Genomic DNA, 20,608 nt, shown 5'->3' on the forward strand with positions numbered 1-20,608 from the left:
TGTTCCTGCACGCAGACGGGGAGAGGTCGGAGTCGCTGCCTTTCCAAAAATCCGCGAGACCGAGATCCTGGATGACATCATCTCGGAGACGACAGCGGATACCAGCCGTCTGGAGGCGGTCACCCAGCCGGTGGCCCTAAAGCCGGCAACCTCGGGCTCGGACGTCCCCTCCCGCATGTCTCTTGGGGAGCGTCCCAAGCCGGGCAGGCAACTCTCCGGCTGCCAGGGCTCTCTGGAAGAAGAGGTGGAGGCCTTCACCGATATATTCTTCGTAAGTCCGGCTTGTGTGTATGCAGAAGGCAGAGGGGCTTCGGAACACGGGCTGTGACCCACAGCGCACTAAACACCACGTGTGTGGCACCGCTTGCATGATATTTTGAGACGTTTTGGGATTTTGAGATGAATGTTCAAGACTGTCACACACGATTGCACTACCACCGCACACGCGATGCCAGTGGGCACGTTTGTAGTAGGTGTTGTGTATGGGATGCAGTCTTGATTAACTGTGGGGCTATGTGGGGGTAGTGTAGCCGTGAGGTGCGTGTTCCACATAGAGGCTGACGACTTGGTGGAACTGTGAAGGTAAAACCGTGTGTTTGTTTGTGTGTCAGCATGCATTATCCCTCTCTACACAATACTGTGTGCACACAGGTATCTCTTCCGCTTCCTCTCACTGTGCGTGCGTGTGTGTGTGTGTGTGTGTGTGTGTGTGTGCGTGTATATGTACGTGTGTGTGTGTGGGTGTGTGCGTGTATATGTACGTGTGTGTGTGTGGGTGTGTGCGTGTATATGTACGTGTGTGCGTGTATATGTACGTGTGTGTGTGTATGTGTGTGTGTGTGTGTGCGTTTGTGTGTGTGTGTGTGTGTGCGCGTTTGTGTGTGTGTGCGTGTATATGTACGTGTGTGTGGGTGTGTGCGTGTATATGTACGTGTGTGTGTGTGTGTGTGTGTGTGTGTGTGTGTGTGTGTGTGTGTGTGTGTGTGTGTGTGTGATAAACAGAGGTGCTACTCTCTCTGGCATCGTGACTTCATACGAGTGACTCACTGCAATATGTGTTCGTGTCACTCTGTCTGTTTGCATGACAGCACTTTATCAGTGAACAGTCGTAGCAGTCAAGACGGAGAAGTGAAGCTTTAGAGAAGATGGTTGGTCTACCGTTTAATCTCTCTCTCTCTCTGTCTATCGCTCTCTCTCCCTCTTTTTCTCTCCCTCAATCTCCTCCTCTTCCTCCCCCCTCCCCTCATTAAAGCTGGCGTGAAGGCTCTTTCCTTTTGTGAGATTTGCTGTTCTGTACGTTAACTGCTTGCTTGCACCTGTAGTATTGTTGGCTCGCACATCGGTTCTGTTGATCACACATTTAAATGCGGGAAAATATAGGAGCAAATGTCTTCAGTCTAGTCATTAAATCCCTGCTCACTCCTAGTGTTTAATCTAAATAATACAAATCATTTTTCTTCAGGAGGGAAATTTTCCCTGTGATAGTATTCAGTTCATTGCTATATATTTTTGTTATTACAGATTCCCTTAAGATGGGAAAACTATTTTACTGTTTCATTTTTTTCATTACACTCAGACAGTCAGTAATAAGATATTTTGGGCAGGAACAATGGAATGTCAAAATTGGAAATGTTTTTTTGGAGGTGTGTGTCATTTTCCTCTTTTCTAGCATCTCACTCTTTTTTTTTTCTCTTTTACTTTCACTGTTTCTTCTGTGTTCTCTTTTGCTTTTTATGAATTATAAAGTATTTTGTCTTCATCACATAACGCATGCATCTCTCTCTCTCTTTCTCTCTCCCATTTTCCCTCATTTATTTACTGTTTTCCAACCCTACTGTATTTGACCCTAAAACAACCCTTACTCTCCAATTTTTCCACTCCTGTGTGTGTGTGTGTGTGTGTGTGTGTGTGTGTGTGTGTGTGTGTGTGTGTGTGTGTGTGTGAGCTCTCAGTATGCAGAAGGGAGATATTGGGTTTATTCCCCCATTTCCCATAGGCACAAACTCAGCTCGGGCTATGATGCTGTAAGTGAACTGAGCCTTAATGGATATAGCTCCACCCCCAGCTCAGCCATAGCTCCACCCCCAGCTCAGCCATAGCTCCACCCCTCACCCCCAGCTCAACCGTAGCACTAAGCTCTGTCTTGAACACCTGTCTGAAATAGGAAACAAACTTAGACACTTGTCTGTTTATTGTAGTATCCCAAGTTAGCGGATGAGTGTTGACTCCACTCACTTCATGCTTTTATTCTCCTTGTCCTACTTTTGTCTGCCTCTCTGTCATTCCCTCCGTGCTGCCTGCCTGTCTGTCTGCAACTCTCTGGCGCCCCCTGCTGTTGCGTCGGTGGTGCAACAGCAGCCTCAAGAGGACAGGAGCTGGGTGTACTCCCCGCTGCATTACGGCTCAGAGTCTCGGCCTGTCTCTGATGGCGAGAGAGAGACAGTAAGTGTGGGATTCCAACCAAACTTCCCCACCTGCCCCGACCCCTATAGGCCGCCGTCACGAGGGATCCCCACTGAAGGAGACTTTGTCTTGTGTCCTGTGTCCATCACTGTGTTCATTCATCGAGACCACTCACACACATTCATGTTCACGTTCATCCATGCAGGTAGTCGGCCATTTACTCTTCGTTCTGCTCGTTTACTGTAGTCCTTCGGTCACATCCGCACGCCCTCGTAGCGAGTTTCGCCGTCTGTCCCTAACCACCGTGTTTAAGCCCTGCCTGAGTGTCACAAGATAAACACAGGCTAACGGGGGTGGTTGACCCCTGTGGCATCTGAGCTGCTGCCTGTTCCCTGCCCTGCCCTTGTTCATCAGCAGGAGCAGCGGGCAAGGTCACGGCGTGTACTGCGGCCCAGGGGGCGCTGTGGAGCACTGCAGCCTAATCTGGGTCTGCTCACACCTCCACACAGGAGGCATACTCTTGTGATACTCCGCCTCTTTGTGTGTGTGTGTGTGTGTGTGTGTGTGTGTGTGTGTGTGTGTGTGCGCAAACACCTTTGTTGGCTGTGTTGGACCTTATGCTGGCAGCACAGGTGCCAATTAGTTGCAACTTATTGAAGCCTCTGACTGTGTTTGTTAATTTCTCTCTTTTTCTTCCTCTTCTTTCACCCTTCCTCAACCTCTCATTCTCTCTCCCTCATTCCCCCCTTCTTTTTTTCCTCCCACCCCTCTTCTCTCTCTCTTCCTGTCCTCCATTTTTTCCCCTCACACCCACGTCAGTGAACTCTGTGCAGTGCGAGAGCTCCTGCATATGGCCTGCCCTGTGTTCGTCGGAGCTGCTTTCCAACCGAAGCGCGGACGCCGGGCACCCACCTCCCCCTGCCCACGTGAGCCAAGCAGCTTGGCCCTGCTCTGCCGAGCATCATGGGAAAAGAGGAATTTTTTCATAAAGCTAAGGGGAAGGGAAAAAAAAAAGAAAACATCTGGCAGACCATCACCCATCATCTCCCCCGCTCCTCCTCATCTGTGGGCAGTGCTGCATTTATCCGTCTCGGATCAAGCGAACGCAAGAGGTTCCCGCGACATGCGTGCATGACTCCTCAAAGCCCGCAGAGAAACGCATGGTGCAGAGGACCCATGATGCAGTGCGACCATCACTACGACTGCCCTTTAGTCATTCCACTGCCCAGACATGACCATTTCATCCACCTTGACAACGAGACTGTATCTGTGGCAGGTTGATTTTTCCATGATATTGTTCTGTAGATGTCTGCCAGTTGGGCAGTGTGCTCTTTCACATGTACTTAAACATATCACTGAAAGGCAGCCCTGGCCAGAAGACATCACTTTAATGACTGTTTCAGGTTTCAATATGTAATTTTCTGCATATCAAATAACAAAGGGCACTGGTGTCACTACTGTGTCACAATAAGATCAATATTAGAAGAAACACACATCTACTGTAATATACAAAAGTTAATAAAATGTGTCTCTTCTTTTTCTGTTACTTTTTTATTTATAAATTATTTAGCTTGAGGAGATCTGTAGTTGTATTTTTTTTAGTTGTAACAGTTTTAAATTTCATTATATAAGAATTTGACTAGAATTGGTTGGGTCATACTGTATGTTGACTCCTACTGTACTAGACAAATGTTTTTTGTTTGTTTTGTGTAATAAGAATATGAGATCCTACGTCTTAAATTCTGTTTTAAAAGGTAAACTTATTCATGGTCTTACTGCCATGCTGTGTATCTGTGTGATGGGGGTGCAAAAAGTGTGTGTGTGTGTGTGTGTGTGAGTGTGAGTGTGAGTTATTAAAATGTATTACAGTCTACAGATATACAACTGCTTTTTAGTTGTTTTAAACTGTTTCCAGTTATATTTTTAATGCTTTTGTTTTATGAAAAATAAGATGTACAATTTATTTATTATCTTTTATTAACATTTATGTGATGGAAGTCTATGTCTGCTTTATAGTTTTTTAAAATGTATTTTATATGTTCATTTGTTCGTGTTGATTACAATGTCTTGTCCACCTGTGGCATTCAGTCTTGGAATGACGCTTCCCAGTCACTTAATGCAAAATAGAAATTGGATCCTTTATGTTGTTTACCTTGGTGTAGCAGTATGATCCAGAGTCATTATCCAGTACGCGATTGCCTTATTCGGGTAAATCAAATGTTGATACGTTTTCCAGTCTGATCATGGTCAACGCTTTTGTTTTTCCCAAAATGCAACGGAGGAACTTGTGTTGTAGCTACTACGTACATATGTACCGAACTGTATGATGTATGTTTTAATTGATAAGGGGCTTTATTATTTTTGATTGCATGTGAAAACATAGATTAGTAGGACGGGAAGGGCGTAATGGTTCGTTCTTGTCCTGTATTCCAGACTGCTTTAGCTGTTCTAACGTCTGGTGCAAAGCTGTAATGTTTGGAGAAAAAGTCAATAATCTGTGTGGGAGTGTGTATGCATGCGAGTTTGCTATGGTGAGTGCGCGCGGGCGTGGACATGTATTGTTAGCTTTGTAGAAAAATCTGTGCTTTACTTTGACTTTCTCTCCAACAGTCTATTTTCCTGAAAGGCATTGCATGTACTCCGTACCAAGAAACACTGATGAAATATTCATCTGTAACCATCTGTGTCCATCTCTTTAAAGGGATAAGTTGATGGCCAGTGTGTTGAACAGATAAGATATAGTGTGAAAATGAAACATAAAATAAAATTACATTTGAAAAATAATATATGAATTTGATTTCTGGCAATATTAATACTGTTGTGTTGTTTCCACATTAGAGATTCCACGTAGGCTTTGCAGTATACGGCCAATTAGCGAATATCCTGCGTCACAGGCTCACTAGCTAATTGTTCCGACAGCTGCGGCGTTATCTGACGAGCGACTCGTGTTTAGGCTGAGGGGAGCAAACGCTGAAGGCCGCCGATGCTGTTTGCAGCTTCTTTATTTTTAATAAACAGCTCGCTGGCTACAGGTTAAGAAAACGTTAGCACGGAATTCCCTCCAGCGATTGTTTAACGTTTCCACACGTTCAGAGGTGACGGACAAAGGCGATTTTGTTGATCCAATGTGGACATCACTAGCCTTTAAGGGCAGGTTTAGTAGCGGTTAACTAGGACAGCTAGCTATTACTAGTTATGTAGCTTAACTTGTTAGATAAACTAAGCAGGCAAAAGTGGCTTTATTGATTATTGGATTCCATTATCTGAATTTCACTGTTGATGACCTATTTCTTGTATATTCGATTCTGAATAAAGAATGAACTCGCTAGCTACCTTATGTCTAATTGCATCTTAATAACGGTGACAAGTTTAACTAACAACGTAGTTGGCTGGCTAGCTTGATGGCTAAATGACTGATGAACTGCTTCCGAAGGAGCCTAACAGGGCTGAGCTCTCTCATTGTGATCTTAGTGGATGTTCTACGTCGGTATCAGAACACGACGACGATCGTGAGGATCCTACCGGACAGCCGAGCCGTGAGAACACTCATTTTCATGACACGCCAGTGGTTTAACGTTTTCGCTTTAACGCAGTGATTTAGTAATGGGACAGTAGTTAGCCGTGCAATTGAAAAGATTTCGAGCAGGGGGAATTCTGAATTTCCGCTATACGAGGGCGTCTGAAGCACTTCTGTAAACGCTCCATCGGTATGACGGAATTTCAAAGTGCAATACATTTACTCTCACCATTCAGTTTAGTAGAAATTCCCTACCTTGCACACACCACACACTTTCTGGCCAGTTAATTCCTACAATCTGTTGCCATGCAGTTAGTTTGTCAGCTACCCTGTATGCCAATTATCACCAGTCATTTTCTGACCATGGGGCATCTGCAGACTGGATATTAGTTGGATGGTGTCCCATTGTCAACACAGTAGTGATGGAACATGGTGTTGGCATGGTGGATAGCATTGCACCATGTTTCTTTACCTGGGTCCATGTCACTGCTGGGCTTGACTGGTTTGCCACCAGAAAATATCCAGCCAACAGTTGCCAGGAAAGCAAATAATGTGAGTTGAAGACAAAAGATACTCAGGAATACGAGCTGTCGTTCACATAAAATAACTTGGAGATTTAGTGTGTAAAGCGATTAAACGTTGACAGTATTCCCTCGCCACACCTTTCTCTTGATGCTTAGAGACATTCAGCACGCTAATGGCTGAGCTGAACAAGGAGATTGATCGCCCAGAGTCACTTGGCAAAGCTGAACTGCAGAAACTTGTCTCCAGTACACAGAAGGTAACAATCCGGCCTGAGCTGCTGACCGTGCCTTTTACGTCTGCCCTCACTAGCTGTGTTCGGTACCTAATGTTACTGTAACCTCCATTAGCTTATCCTTTTCTATGTGGCTTGGAAGTGGACACGTAACCTGGACATTATTGCTGCTTTTGTGGTCATTGCTGCCAGTGACATTCGTTCCACAAAGCCTCACACTTGCATCTTAAACGATCCGCACACCTTTTGTTGGCTGGGATTGAGGCTAATTTCAGATTAACTTGGTCTCTCTCTCTCTCTCTCTCTCTCTCTCTCTCTCTCTCTCTCTCTCTCTCTGTGTGCAGCATTTGTTGGAGAAAGGGCTCGATAATGATTGTAGAAACCCACATGTCCTGGAGCATCTGAGACCAGCAGTGGCACAAACAGATGGAACAGCGGAAGATCTCGACGGGATCTCGGCACGGCTGCACGTGCCCTCTCTGCAGAATCTCCTGCATAAATTAGGCTTCAGCCAAAGCCTGGTAGACAACCTTATGCTATGACGTTGTACCATGAGGCCATCCATACCTCAGAGACCATCTCTTGCAATCATCTGTTACATTTAAACTCACTGAGCTGATTTTTACTATAGTATTATTTGTTGGGTACCACTGATGTTGGAAATCTCTTTATGAGATTCTTTATAAGCAGTATGAGGCATTGCATTTCACCTTATGTAGTGCACTCATATGAACTGAATTAGCAATAATTGTTCAAATCTAAAAAGAACCATTTTGTATATTTAAAAACTTTACATATCTACAACGTAAAATACACACATACCTTCAATATTAAAAACTTGATATTAAAAAGTTTGACATTTTTGGAATTTGAGAATTTTTCAAATTCCCTTCTGTTGAGTGTTACGCTTTGGATCAGAGATTCCCAGTCCAAACCTCTGACACTCACACCATGTAGTTATTTCCCAATGCACCTGGGGAGGTAATTGAGAACTGTGGGATGTTGTGTAGCTGACTCAGATGTATTAGAAGCAGGGTTGGGGGGGGTCTGTTAAAAATTATGATATTTGAAGACATTTTCAAAATAGAAGGGTTTTTTTTGTTTGTTTTTTTGTTTTTGTCTTGTCAGCCATGTTTACTTTTTGACCAGGGAAAGGAGAATAAGTAAAACCAAAAAATCAAAATATTATAATGGCACTAATTTGACAGTGTGACATCACTAATCGTTGTTTTCATGCTCTTTATAAACCTTATGAAATGATTACTTGGTCAGCAAGACTATTGACAATACCTGTGGTATGCTCACAAAGGCATTCTGTAACACAGTTAGTTCCAATAATACCAAATCGTTCCAGTCACCCCTAGCTGTAAACTTGGCCAGAACAAAAAATGTGGACTGTCTGGGCACTGTAGTTTAGGACCTTGTCTCATTGCACCTGTAGGAGGAGGTGCAGAGCTACCTGATCTCGGCCAACCGTGTCTGCCCGATGTCCGAGCTAGACTTTGTGAGAACTGAGCTCGCGGACCTCTGGCGCAATCATCAGAATACCATTGATGACCTCTGCCGATCCCTCCGCCTGGCCAATCAGGAGAAGATCCACGCCCAGGCCACAGCAAAGCATCTGGGCCTACATGGAGGCGGTCCAGTCCCTGCAGCAGCAGCTGCATTCGTTCCACCACACCGTCCAATCGCTGCGCAAGGACCTGTCTGTCTCAGAGGGCCTCGTCCAGTCCCTGCAGCACGACCTCCGCCTCGTGGAAGACAGCGTCTTCTCTCTCCGGAGAGAGCTGAACAGCCAGGAGAAGGGCAGACAGGTGATGCGCACGGAGCTGCGGGCAGCGGTGGACGGCACACGCCTCCTGCGGAGGGGCGCCCATGCCTCTGATGAGCTCCACCGCTCCCTCTAGCAGAGGCTATGAGTGCCTGTTGAGGAAGTTGATTCAAACGCACCAAAATCAGGAGGACAAGCTGCGAGGAGCAGCGGATGAGCTCCAGAGACAGCTGGCCCGGGCGAGGCAGAGGGAGGTGGGGCTGGAGAAGGCTGTGGAGCAGATCAGGGCGGAGGTGAAGAAGCTAGTAGGCCGAGGCCAGAGAGAGAGAACTGCACAGAGAGGGAGTGAACACTCCCACATTCGGGAGTTTACTACAGGCTACCAGTTCTAAAATATGATTTAAACGTGAAAGCGAATGGTGAGATAGGGAAATTTATCGCGCAGCTAGTTCTGGGACGGATGAATTGTTCAGCATGTTAACTAATTGAATGAACGGGGCAAGGAACGAATAAATGATTGGCTTGTCAAATAGATAAAAACATAGATAGAACCGAATTAATGGAGAAGGTGATCTAAAAAAAAAAACCTTTAACAGTCCATTTTTCAGAGCATGCTTTTTGGTGTTCAAGGCTGATAACGTAAACTTGGGTCACATCATCATGTCCATGGTGTCTTGTGTCTTCAGTGTTTTTTGTTCTTTTCTTTCCACTCATAGGCTTCAAGAACAAGCTTCTGGAGGTACACGCCAACACGAACATAGAGCTACAGAAGAAGTCCATGATGCACGAAAAGGAGCTCCAGGAAACAATAAAGCAACTCAGGTGTGAAGGGCCCCGCTGTCCTGTTTGTTCCCTCTTAGATAGAGACTCTAGGATGAACTAAATAAACTCCTTTCATCGAGGCTCAAATGTGAATCTCTGCTCAATGAGCGATCGCTTAAGAAAGACAGCAACCAGTCAACAACCTTTGAATCCGGCAATAGGCAGACAGTGACGGAGTACGGGGAGGGCCGAGACCTGGCACTGGAGTGCCTCAGGAAGAGCCTCCAGGAAGTGGCAAACGTGTCTGCCGCAGTGGTGGCCAGGTCACCTGGGAGAAGGACAACGTCTGCCTCCTACTCCACAGAGAGCCGAGGGAAGGGGAGAAGGCAGATGGCCTGGGGAGAGAGGAGTGGGCGGAGCTGCTGTGGAGGGCCAATCAGTGGGAGAAGGAGGTGGAGAGATTGGTAGGAATGGGCGGGATGAATGCAAATGAGGAAAATTGGAGCAAAGGTAAACCAAAAGGCATTATGGTGGTTCTACAGTAATCCTAGCACATAACAAACTGTTCCCCAGCTGACTTGTTTTTGGATCACAGTCGAAACGGAGCACCACAGCTTAATTTGTTTGACCTCTGTCTTGCCCAATGATTCCCCCATGTGGAACTGTGCTAGGCTGAGTCCACAGAGCCCGAGCTCAGCTAGCTAAGTGACCCAGGATCCCGTTACTGGCGGCTCTTATCAGGCGCTAGCAGACTTCCTGTGCCACACGGCCAGGCGAGTTCCAGTCACAGTGAGACGAGCCTGGCAGGGGACCACACAAAATGGAAAATGTCCAGACGAATCCTTAGCATATGTTGAAGTGGCTTTCCGTGCGTGTCTGTTATGGTGCTTATTTTCATTACATTACGTTGGTTTGCTAACTTCGTATTGCATAGATTTTAAGCAAAATCTCCTGTAAGTTTGTCAAACTCTGGAACTTCCACAGCCGTGCAGGGTTTAGCGTTGGGCCTGCTCCAATACACCGTTCAGTAAGGGCTCAGTAACGCAGTTAATGAGGCATGCTAGAATCAGGGACACATGTCTGTAGTGCTTTTCCCTTCAGCACTGGATATTGATGTCCCCATCAGGTGAACAGCTTCAACTTTTATCCTGTGCGTTTCCATATTTATGCGTAAAGGTCGTTCACTTCGCTGCTCCGGTCACAGGTGAATGTCCTCAAGTCTCTTCCTGCCTGGACTTCGTGGAAGGGAAAGCCCGTCGGCGCAAAGCTGCCTCCTATAGAAAGGCCCTCAGCATCCCCTCTCCACCGTCGCTTGCCATTCCGCATCCCCCTGGCTGAGCGCAGAGGGTCCGAGGCTGACTCCCACCGTCGTGTTTGGGATCAGACGCTTGGCCTATAGGAGGAGGGCTTGCACATCCGGCCGGTTTAGAACTCTAGGTAGATTCCTTGCCACTGTGAGCTGTGCGCTCATGTTACAGTTGGAAATTTTAGACTGCAAAAGTATTTCATTTCAATTTTAGGCATCATAATTCAGCGCATCGAAGGCTGAGGAATTTGCAGACAGATAACGGAGTTACCAATTTAGTTACCATGTTGGTTTTCATAAACTAAATTATGTAATGCCTAAAGTAAATTTATAGTACAATCAGGAATTATTTTGTTATGAATGCCAGTTTGCTTGTTTGTGTCTTTCTTCCACAGTTAATTTCCAGAGCAGTATAAGCAAACTGCCTCAGAGTTTATAGACTGTGTTTGGGTCCTACTATAAGCACTGTGTGTGCTTAGATTAAACAATAATAAAAAAATATTGCTGTAAAAATGACTGCTCATTTTGCTTCTTTTCAACCTGAAATGTGTCTGGTTTTGCCAATTGTTTTATATTTATCATATATGCATATCTTTTTATGCTTATTGGGGTGCAGTGGCATATTTCTGCTATTGTTTTACTGTATTATGCCTGTGATGGACTTTGAGAGACTACTTGAAGGGATTTAGGGACATTTGAGAGGATTTTCCAGCACTGCAGTCTGCATCCCCATTTAAAACACACCCTGAACAAGATAACAGCATTCATCCTCCACTGACATGGCAGCGTACCAGTTTATGGGGGCTGCACAATGATGTCATTTGATGTCTGTCATACAGGATAGGCCTTAGAAATCAATGACTCCTAAGCCCTGATCTACAATTGTGTCTCATGCTAAGAGGTGCAAATATGATCACAGATTTTACCACTGAAAAAAGCAACAGAATTGACCAAATCCTCCATAATCTCTAGTGAAGTAATTCAAGTCCTGGGTGCTGGGAAATGTAGTTTTATGGGTGTTCCTCCACAGCACTGCAACCTAGCTCTCTAAGCTAGGCTTTTGTTTTCACCATATTCAAAAGCCAAAAAACTACACCAAAATTAGATACTGTAAAATTTTATTTCATGGCAGTAGTGTGTGTGTGTGTGTGTGTGTGGGGGTGGGGGTGGGGGTGGGGGGGGGGGGGGTGTGCACACGTGTGCAAGTATGTGTGTGTGCGCATGCCTGCCTCGTGTATGCATGTGAGTTGAGAAGCTATCAAAAAGAAAAAATATATATATATTACACAAATAAATTGTCGGCGGCACGACACGTAGAGAGAGAGAATTGGAGATGAGTGACTTGGGGCAGTTGGGTAGGACTGATGGTTGGTTGTCATGGTTACAGGTTTTGGCAGCACTGCAGTTTGTTGCCTTTCTGCCCGTCTGTGGTGGGTGGGACGCTGATGTCCACCACATTGTTGCCCGGCGACTCATCGTGGGCCGACCGGTCGGCGATCTGCTTCTGTGATACGATGCGGTAGATCTCTGCACAGGAAAACAAAGAGCCATTAGCGTGGACCGCTAGTTAAAGCGGTCCACGCTAGTTCTCTAGCCATCTGATGCTAATTAGATGCTGGGTCCTTGTCTGAATTCCCTCCCTAATATGCAATTGAATCTACAGGTGTATATATGTGTAAAACATATAGACATCATTATGTAATATAAGAATAGATTAATGAGTGAGTGACTGTGAGAATATATATTCAGAATGAAACCAGAATGGTAGTTTCTGAATTTAATGAACATCTGAACAGATGTTTGTAGATGTTCCAGCCCTGAATTGCTCTACCCAGGAATCTACAATTTTGCCTGCAGAAGACACTAAGGTTTCCAACAGAAGTAGGCTACCAAGTTGGCAATACCAGGATCATAAACTTACCTTTGCTACCCTCTTTGGTTTCCCACTGCTGTTCAGCACAATACTGTTTTACCATATAGATTCAAGAGTTGATCAACGTAAACTACGATGTAACACTACCATGTTGTAAGATAAGCACATGTTCCACAAACTTCTCCACAGAAACTTCCTTTGTTTCTTTGTGAGGACACTGACCAGTCTCAGATCCCCAGAAACAAACTGCAGGTGATTCCTTATGTGTCATGTTCAGATGTTACCAATGATACCAATCCTAATCTCACAGCAGTTACACTTTGTAGCAGTATAATTGGGCATTTAGTCACATCATGCACCTCTATAGGGTGTACTATTAAATGTTTCATAGGAATGAAAGCTCTAACAAAATCTAGGATTAATACACACCAAGGCCATGCCAACCATCTAAATCATTGATGTCTTATTATTCTAAAACACATTCAAACGCAGCCATTAAAATCCTCATAATCCCTGTTAGGTAACGACTGGGTTTAATATACCATATGGTGCAATTTTTTTAAAGGCTGCATAAAGATTGCAGAATATGCCATTATATTCATCATAGTACAGCTCATCACTGCACTGAAGCGATGTGTGCCTTTTCCCAGCAGGCTTTGATCAGTTTTACCACATTTGTACTACATATATGACTAATAGTTACATAATGAGTTACATAAAGCAATTATACGAGCATTGACTGGTGGAGAACATGCCCTTAACCTTATTTCCCTGCTACTACATGATGCAAACATTTGGAATGGCCTATAGGATTTGCTATTGCTTTTGGCTTCGTCTGTGCTTGTGCGGTGACTCGTACACTGATGTGCACATTGACCTGTGTGTGCTCGTGTAATTAGGCCCAAGACGCGTGTTGCATCACACTGCTCTCACAAGACTGCGTCCTGACACATGCTTGTCGGTGATTTTACAACCTCACATAAACTTGAATCACTGTGGTAATGCACTGGATTGGAGCCACCAGCCAGCTGCAGTTCTCCCCCTCGCGCACACTCAGTAAGTGTAATATTCTGGCACTGAACCGTGATTTTAAAAAAGGAAGGGTTTTTTTTATATACATAAACATTGTGTACCTGTTAGAATGTTCTTGAATGCCTCCTCCACGTTGGTTGAATCCAGAGCCGAGGTCTCAATAAATGAGAGATTATTCTTCTCTGGAAGAGAGTTAGACGACATGCGCGTATTCCAAATGTTCTTTTTATGTCCTTCCAAACCATAGCTGCTGAGATCACACTCAAACGACTGGCTTCCATTATGTCAAAGAGCCCTTAACCCTGCATCTCATCGAAGATGCCGGCTTTACGATTCATGCCATAAGCACTGCTAAGCACAAAGACTTTTGCCTCGCCAGCCGAAAATAATCTCTTAAAAGAAAATTACTTAGTGCTGCTTTGAAAAGCTTTTAGCCATTGGATTCCTTGGCAATCACATTGCCTGGATCTTTTCCAGCCCAGGCCTTTTGGACTGCGAGAATTGTTCGAATCGGCTGCCAAATGCAAATGAAATTCCTCAAAATTGACTAAACAAACGTTCTATACCCATCTAGCAGAGTACAGCTAGCCTCACCCCACTGAGCTGCACATTTTGCTAATATATAACCACATCTAGTTTCACAGTGGTATCTGGGGTCCAACATGCATCAGTGTTATACATGAGTCAGGATTCCACTGTTGCTATTCTGTATGTCGAGCTCTTGTTAGCCATGTTTTCACAGTGGAACTGTAGTACCTCTAAGCTCAAGGCTGCATTTCCACAGGATAATGATCTTTGTTTTTTTCTGACAATTCCATAAAAAACCCCAAACGATTTCTCAGTCTCAGATACAATGAGAGAAAAAAACTGTTCAGTTCTATTTTTTTTTTGGGGGGGTGTTCTTTACATCCCAACCTAAACCGAAACTCCCCATCCACCTGCTTTGCCTGCCACGCTGGAGGGGGTACCTGCGAAAGCGCGCGCCTCGTCAGTGGGCACTGCCCTCAGGTGTCGCAGGTCGCTCTTGTTGCCCACCAGCATGATGATGATGTTGTTGTCGGCGTGGTCCCGCAGTTCTTTCAGCCAGCGCTCCACGTTCTCGTAGGTCAGGTGCTTGGCGATGTCGTACACCAGCAGGGCGCCGACTGCCCCCCGGTAGTATCTGCAGACACAGACGTGGCTTTTACACGTTCTCGTTTGTGTGCGCGTGCCTGTGTGTGTGGTGTGTATATAGGCCTCATCTTAACTCAGTGGGTGGCTGAGATTATACACTCAAGCACACAATTACGGTGTGCAGGGCAGAGCTAATTAATGCTACTTCTAACGACATAAACTGTTTATGTTCTCGTTATGATCATGAGCTGAAATAACTACTGACGAAACCGTCTCGTTCAAAAGTTCTGTAGTCTATCCAAACAGCAGTATATTTTATTTAAATGGGAAATGGAAATAAGTGTAATTTGCCCTGCACTCACGCAGAGGTGATGGCTCTGTAGCGCTCCTGGCCGGCTGTGTCCCAAATCTGCGCCTTTATCGTCTTGCCATCCACCTGGATGCTGCGGGTTGCAAACTCCACCCCAATCGTGCTCTTGCTCTCCAGGTTGAACTCGTTCCGTGTGAAGCGGGAGAGAAGGTTACTCTTTCCGACACCCGAGTCTCCGATAAGAACGACTGTAGATGGTACCAAACAAAAGAGTCAAAACGGCGGCAGCAAATTCCACCATCATCGAAGATGATGCCCTCGACTATCACGATATGTGCCATAGACCCAAACACACGCGACACTTCCAGGTGCCTAGACTAGTCTATCGTAGTGTAACACACACACACACACACACACACACACACACACACACACACACACACACACACACACACACACACACACACACACACACACACACACACTGTGTGTGCAATCCTAGTGTTGCATCTCGCCAGGAAATAAAACAGAACTTTGTCCGTTTCACGACGCTGCAGCTGTATGATAACAGGGCAAATCACTCCTGAATTGGCGCTTTTGGTTCGTTTTAACTTAGCTTTTTTTCAGCGAAGAGTTCAGCATGCTAATCGGAGCCAATGGCCACATATTCTTTTGAGATGCTAGAGGTTACAGTGCAACGATTTAAGATGAAAAAGATCGTCTGATGGAGGCTTCTTCGTCATTTTTTAAAGCTCAAACGAGACGTGTCGTTCTGATGAGTAGGTTTAGCTTTCGTAACAAGGATGTGAGCTATTGGGAACCGTCTTTCCAAAAAGCTGATTTAAAATTCTGCATCATTTCTTAAAATACCTTTTAATACCTTAAAATAGACTAAAAACGTCAAAGCCTGCGGCAATGAAAATATCCCGGTTATAATTTCAAGATAAATATGCGGAGCTAAATGTAGAGAAATCCTCTTTTGTGGGTCATACACGGGCCACAGCAAACGTTCTCAACACACATTTGCGCTGGTTATCGTTCATGATTACGCATGACCATGGCCTGGGTCCGCCTGTGCACTCACTCCCGATCTTAAAGCTTCCAAACTAAAAGCAGATGTTGAGTTCATCGACTACTGATGCCGCTGCAGGCGTCGCTATGTTGCAGTGACAGCTATTGTGCCCACGGCGGCAATAGCGACAATGACTGAAAACAGGATATGGGCACCCAGCGAAATTAGAGGGCATTCTCGCTACAGTCGAGACACCGTTTCCTCACAACGCGATACACTGTAAAAACCTATGGATTTTACTGACAAGAAAACAACGACAGGGTTGGTAAGCGCGCCTCTCCGATAAGGGAGAAGGCGGTATCCAGAATTTACCTTTGAACAAGAAATCGTATTCATCGTCCCTGGTGCCCATGTTACAGAAGACCGCGCCGAGCCTTAGTCCAAGGTGGGTAAGACGCAAAGCTACGGACGTCGTATCGAGTGTTTTACAGAGGGGGGGGGGGAGAATAAAATGAAATAGGAAAGACAATGCGCCCGTTCTGGCTGTCACATATAGCTGACCGCAGGAAGAGGGATCTCTCGTCTCTGCAGAAGGGGAGGAGTCCCGAGGTACGTTCCCATACCATGCGCGGGGTGGCGCTGCACACGCCGCTGTGTCAAAGTGAGCGCGGCTAAAAGTGTGGAGGAAGGGCCCCTTCAGTCGTGGTGCCGACTTCACGTTTTTAGGAGACTTGCATTCTCTCTGTGCTCATAATCCTAATTAATCCTAAAAGACACTAATCATGCTACGCACTCTGTTTTGATTTTGTTGTTATTTTCTTCCCAAATGGCGGCATACAGGACTACTACACATGCTCAGTATCGATAGATGAATGCACTATTACACAGTAAAGAGACATCAGTATGCTTCTATTCATATCATAGTTGATATTAACATTTGAGTTCGTGACAGCAAGTCCGACATGGTTTACGAAACAGCTCCGCAGAAGCAAAACCGGGCTCTCCCGTGCCTGCTGCTACAGCTTCCTGGCATCGTAGAGGTTTATAGAGGATTGTAGAGGCTCGTACAGGCTTGTAGATGCTCTCCAGACTTCTGCTGTAGCAGAGACAGGCTTACTGAGGCATGAAGGATCTTACATGAGAATGGGTGTTGGCTACTTCACTAAAGATTAACCTCTGCAGGGCGTGATGAGATGAAACAGATTTACAATTGAAGAGTTGCAACTCGGACAATGGTGAGAAACTGGAAAGAGGGAGAGAGCAATCAAGGGACACATAATACCACACAACACAAGTACATAACCAGCAAAGTCTGTGCATCAAAGGAATGGATGTAGTTTGGGAATATAGAACTTGTGCTTAAGTGCATATCAATATCCAGAAATCAACCTACTGTTCAACCTACCAGCAAGAGGAACCTCATCATCATAAATCCTCTGAAATGTCACAGGCACTGTGTGCACAGAGCTATTTAACTCACCGTGTCAAAAGTGAAACTCTGTGCTGTGTTCTTTATTATACACTGGTGTATAGACAGCTCTTCAGACATGTTATTTTTAATGAAAAGATACAGCCTATAATCCCAAAATCAAGGCACAGTCTTTAACTGTCAGTGTCAGTAGGTTCACACAGACCACAGCAATTACACCGCACGTGATTTTATCCAAATGTACAGGCCAAAGAACAAGAAGAAGTGACGAACGTTTGTGAAGTTTGTAGTTTGTTAGTTTATAGATTGATGGACTAAAGGTCGAATTTTAGTGATCTATGTTTTAAATACACAATCAAGTCATCTCAATGGGAAAACAAGTGCTGTCATTCAGTGACCTGACCTTTAATACCTGCCACAGTATATTGTAGCTAGTTAAACGTCATCCATCACGACGTGACGTCATCATTCGACAATATTCCAGTCCATTCAGCGATGGCAGCGTCCTTGTGTCGATGCTCTGCAGTTGAACAGTCTCCTACATTGAACAGTTTGTCCGGCCTTTTTGCTTACATCGTTTTCTAAGCCAGAGATGAGGAAATACTCATATTAATACTGCGATAAAGTCACGAAACCGAAGTGACGTTTGTACGTCACGTGTTCCTTCTGCTAAAGACGCATCGCAGAGGCGCACGGTACGCGTTCAAGCATGCAAACGTTACCGCGTGTGCGTCATTAGCTGAAGATTATATATGACAACTGCCACGACACTTTCACAGCATATCTAGTGAGTGTAAAAGTGTAATCACACAGTGTTTTGCCTCATTCACCAAGTCCGTCAGGCTGGCGTTTGCATGCCATTCCGCGCATTCACGTGGTCCCACTGAATTCCGTATAGTGAAATCAGTAAATTTACCATATCAAATTGAAACACCCATTTGTTTTCGGATAATTTAAGTTTTGGTATATCCTTTTTAGCTTTCGCTCAGGAGAAGCAGTATGCTGTCTACTCCATGTGTAAACCCCTCATTCAGCAACATTAGAGTGTTGAGGTGTGTATACAGGCAAACTGCCTTTTCTTTATAGTGTTTAGTTTTCTCTTGATCTCTGTGCTGATTAGTAGAGGCTCGTCAGGGAAACAGAAAAGAGGGCGACTGTTTTTGTGTTTGGAAAATATATTAAGGTATTAAGAAATAACTCATCCATGTGCTCATTCATCTGGTACCTACTCCACTACGAACTAAAGATCACACTAACCTTAGCTGAATGGGTTCAGGGTGGCACAGGAGCAAGGATGGAAACCTAAATAAATAGCTTCCTTTTTTTACGTACAGAAACAGCTCTGAATGCATGGTGCAACAGACCTTACACAAAAATGCCAAAAACACTGTTTTTCAAAGGCACAATGAGTCTTTCCCATGAGTCTCTCCCATGAGTCTCTCCCATGAGTCTCTCCAGGTCTTAGGCATCAGTTTCCAGTAATGCAGGGCACCTGTTGATTTGACTTTTGGGCCCAGTTCAATCACATACAAGTTCTGTGAAGTTGATTTCTGGATATTGAATTGCCCTTCCCTCTGCATTTCTTGGAGGACTTTTTCTGTTTTGTACAAGGATCTCCATCCTGATGGATTGACATGTATATGAGGTATGCTATGCTGTAATTGCTACAGTCTTTGTAAAGATCATCTTAGTAAACATTTTGTCTAGTTCAATATTAGACGTCACTACTTGTTCAAAAAATCTGCATTTTATACTCCATTTTCTGTTTTTTTCTGTGACTGTAAGTCTCTTTTGTAACACCACACTTTACAAAGGTTTCTCTGTAGCAGTTTTTTGCAGTTAGGACAGTTTCATACAATTTCATCACAACACTTCATGATGGGATATCTGTTCTCTAAAAGTAATTAGCTATATTGATATTTTTATTTCAAGTTGACCTAATCCCTGTTTTTTCAGACTTGTGACTTACCTTGATCTTTCATACTGAGGTCACCTTTCATTTGGTTAAAACCATTATTTGGACATGGGGGCTATAATTTAGCTTACCCATGCCATTGGATCCAACAAAAAATGTACCTTCTTGTATCAAGACTTTTTTTGTAACTTTATAGGGATTTTTTTAAATTACAACCATTGACAATCCAGTTAGTACATATTTTCTACTCTTCCTTTACCTCAGTGTCAGATTTGATGACCGTTCAATTAACTACCAGTAATTACAAAATCCAGGGCCAGATTTGAATATGAGGCTAGCATTTGAATTCCTCTGGTATGGGATACCGCAATGACGTTAGTCAACCCTTACATTTGAATTCCTCTGGTATGGGGTCACACAATGACGTTAGTGAACCCTTACATTTGAATTCCTCTGGTATGGGGTCACACAATGACGTTAGTGAACCCTTACATTTGAATTCCTCTGGTATGGGGTCACACAATGACGTTAGTGAACCCTTACATTTGAATTCCTCTGGTATGGGGTCACACAATGACGTTAGTGAACCCTTACATTTGAATTCCTCTGGTATGGGGTCACGCAATGACTTCAGTGACCCCTTACATTTGAATTCCTCTGGTATGGGGTCACACAATGACGTTAGTGAACCCTTACATTTGAATTCCTCTGGTATGGGGTCACACAATGACGTTAGTGAACCCTTACATTTGAATTCCTCTGGTATGGGGTCACACAATGACGTTAGTGAACCCTTACATTTGAATTCCTCTGGTATGGGGTCACACAATGACGTTAGTGAACCCTTACATTTGAATTCCTCTGGTATGGGGTCACACAATGACGTTAGTGAACCCTTACATTTGAATTCCTCTGGTATGGGGTCACACAATGACGTTAGTGAACCCTTACATTTGAATTCCTCTGGTATGGGGTCACGCAATGACTTCAGTGACCCCGCCATTTCTGCACAGCATCACTACGCCTCCAGGGGAGGCAAAGGAGTGTGTAGACTCGTTGAAGCAGGAGCTGAACAACAACAACGAGATGAAGGAGAACGCTCAGACGTTCAGGGAGGAGGCCAGGCGGATGGAGGAGTCGGAGGCGCTGCAGCAGGCCAGGAGGAAACATGTGAGCTGACTCCCGTGACCGCACAGTGTCCTGCTTCCTGTGGCCAGCAGGAAGTGGGGCCTAACTGCTGAGCAAGGTATCTCCAGCTCTGTCTGAAAAACAGCTTATTGGTAGAGGCAGAAAGAAGGACCCAGAATATAAGCATGTGGGATAAACAGGAGGTTATGTCTTCGTTATGTGGTTAACACCAACTGTGCAGTTCAGATGAACGTGAACTATACCAACTTGTTACTTCCTC

The 20,608-nt window shown here is 44.7% G+C and overlaps 2 protein-coding genes across 6 annotated transcripts in view; one reads left to right on the forward strand and one right to left on the reverse strand.

Annotated features, from left to right (window-relative positions):
* pip5k1cb (phosphatidylinositol-4-phosphate 5-kinase, type I, gamma b) overlaps positions 1-5,187 on the forward strand; it is a 28,552-nt gene extending 23,365 nt beyond the window's left edge. For 2 of the 5 annotated variants that reach the window (XM_035528592.1, XM_035528590.1), the window contains exons 16-18: positions 1-271; positions 2,356-2,442; positions 3,223-5,187. The exon at positions 1-271 is cut by the window's left edge and continues 12 nt beyond it. In XM_035528592.1, coding sequence (XP_035384485.1) covers positions 1-271; positions 2,356-2,442; positions 3,223-3,225 — 361 coding nt within the window. In that variant the 3' untranslated portion in view covers positions 3,226-5,187. The remainder of the gene's footprint in view (positions 272-2,355; positions 2,443-3,222) is intronic. The other 3 variants (XM_035528591.1, XM_035528593.1, XM_035528594.1) reach the window with 3 other exon arrangements.
* Positions 5,188-11,769: 6,582 nt separating this feature from the next.
* On the reverse strand, positions 11,770-16,443 carry rab11bb (RAB11B, member RAS oncogene family, b). Its single transcript, XM_027023802.2, has 5 exons — positions 16,229-16,443; positions 14,897-15,092; positions 14,390-14,583; positions 13,523-13,603; positions 11,770-12,043 (listed from the first exon to the last, which is right to left on the reverse strand). The coding sequence occupies exons 1-5, from the start codon at positions 16,266-16,268 to the stop codon at positions 11,898-11,900; spliced, it is 657 nt and encodes a 218-aa protein (XP_026879603.1). The 5' UTR covers positions 16,269-16,443; the 3' UTR covers positions 11,770-11,897.
* Between the last annotated feature and the right edge of the window lie 4,165 nt (positions 16,444-20,608).

This window comes from Electrophorus electricus, chromosome 7 (genome assembly GCF_013358815.1).
Source record: "Electrophorus electricus isolate fEleEle1 chromosome 7, fEleEle1.pri, whole genome shotgun sequence".
NCBI classification, from domain to species: Eukaryota; Metazoa; Chordata; class Actinopteri; order Gymnotiformes; family Gymnotidae; genus Electrophorus; species Electrophorus electricus.

What these genes read in the sequence shown, in the direction of transcription:
- rab11bb (XM_027023802.2), bottom strand. Translation starts at nt 16,268, where the DNA reads ATGGGCACCAGGGACGATGAATACGATTTCTTGTTCAAAG. An exon ending in TACAGAGCCATCACCTCTGC is followed by an intron (nt 14,584 to 14,896) that starts GTGAGTGCAGGG and finishes CTGTGTCTGCAG; the next exon opens with ATACTACCGGGGGGCAGTCG. An exon ending in CGAGGCGCGCGCTTTCGCAG is followed by an intron (nt 13,604 to 14,389) that starts GTACCCCCTCCA and finishes ACTCTCTTCCAG; the next exon opens with AGAAGAATAATCTCTCATTT.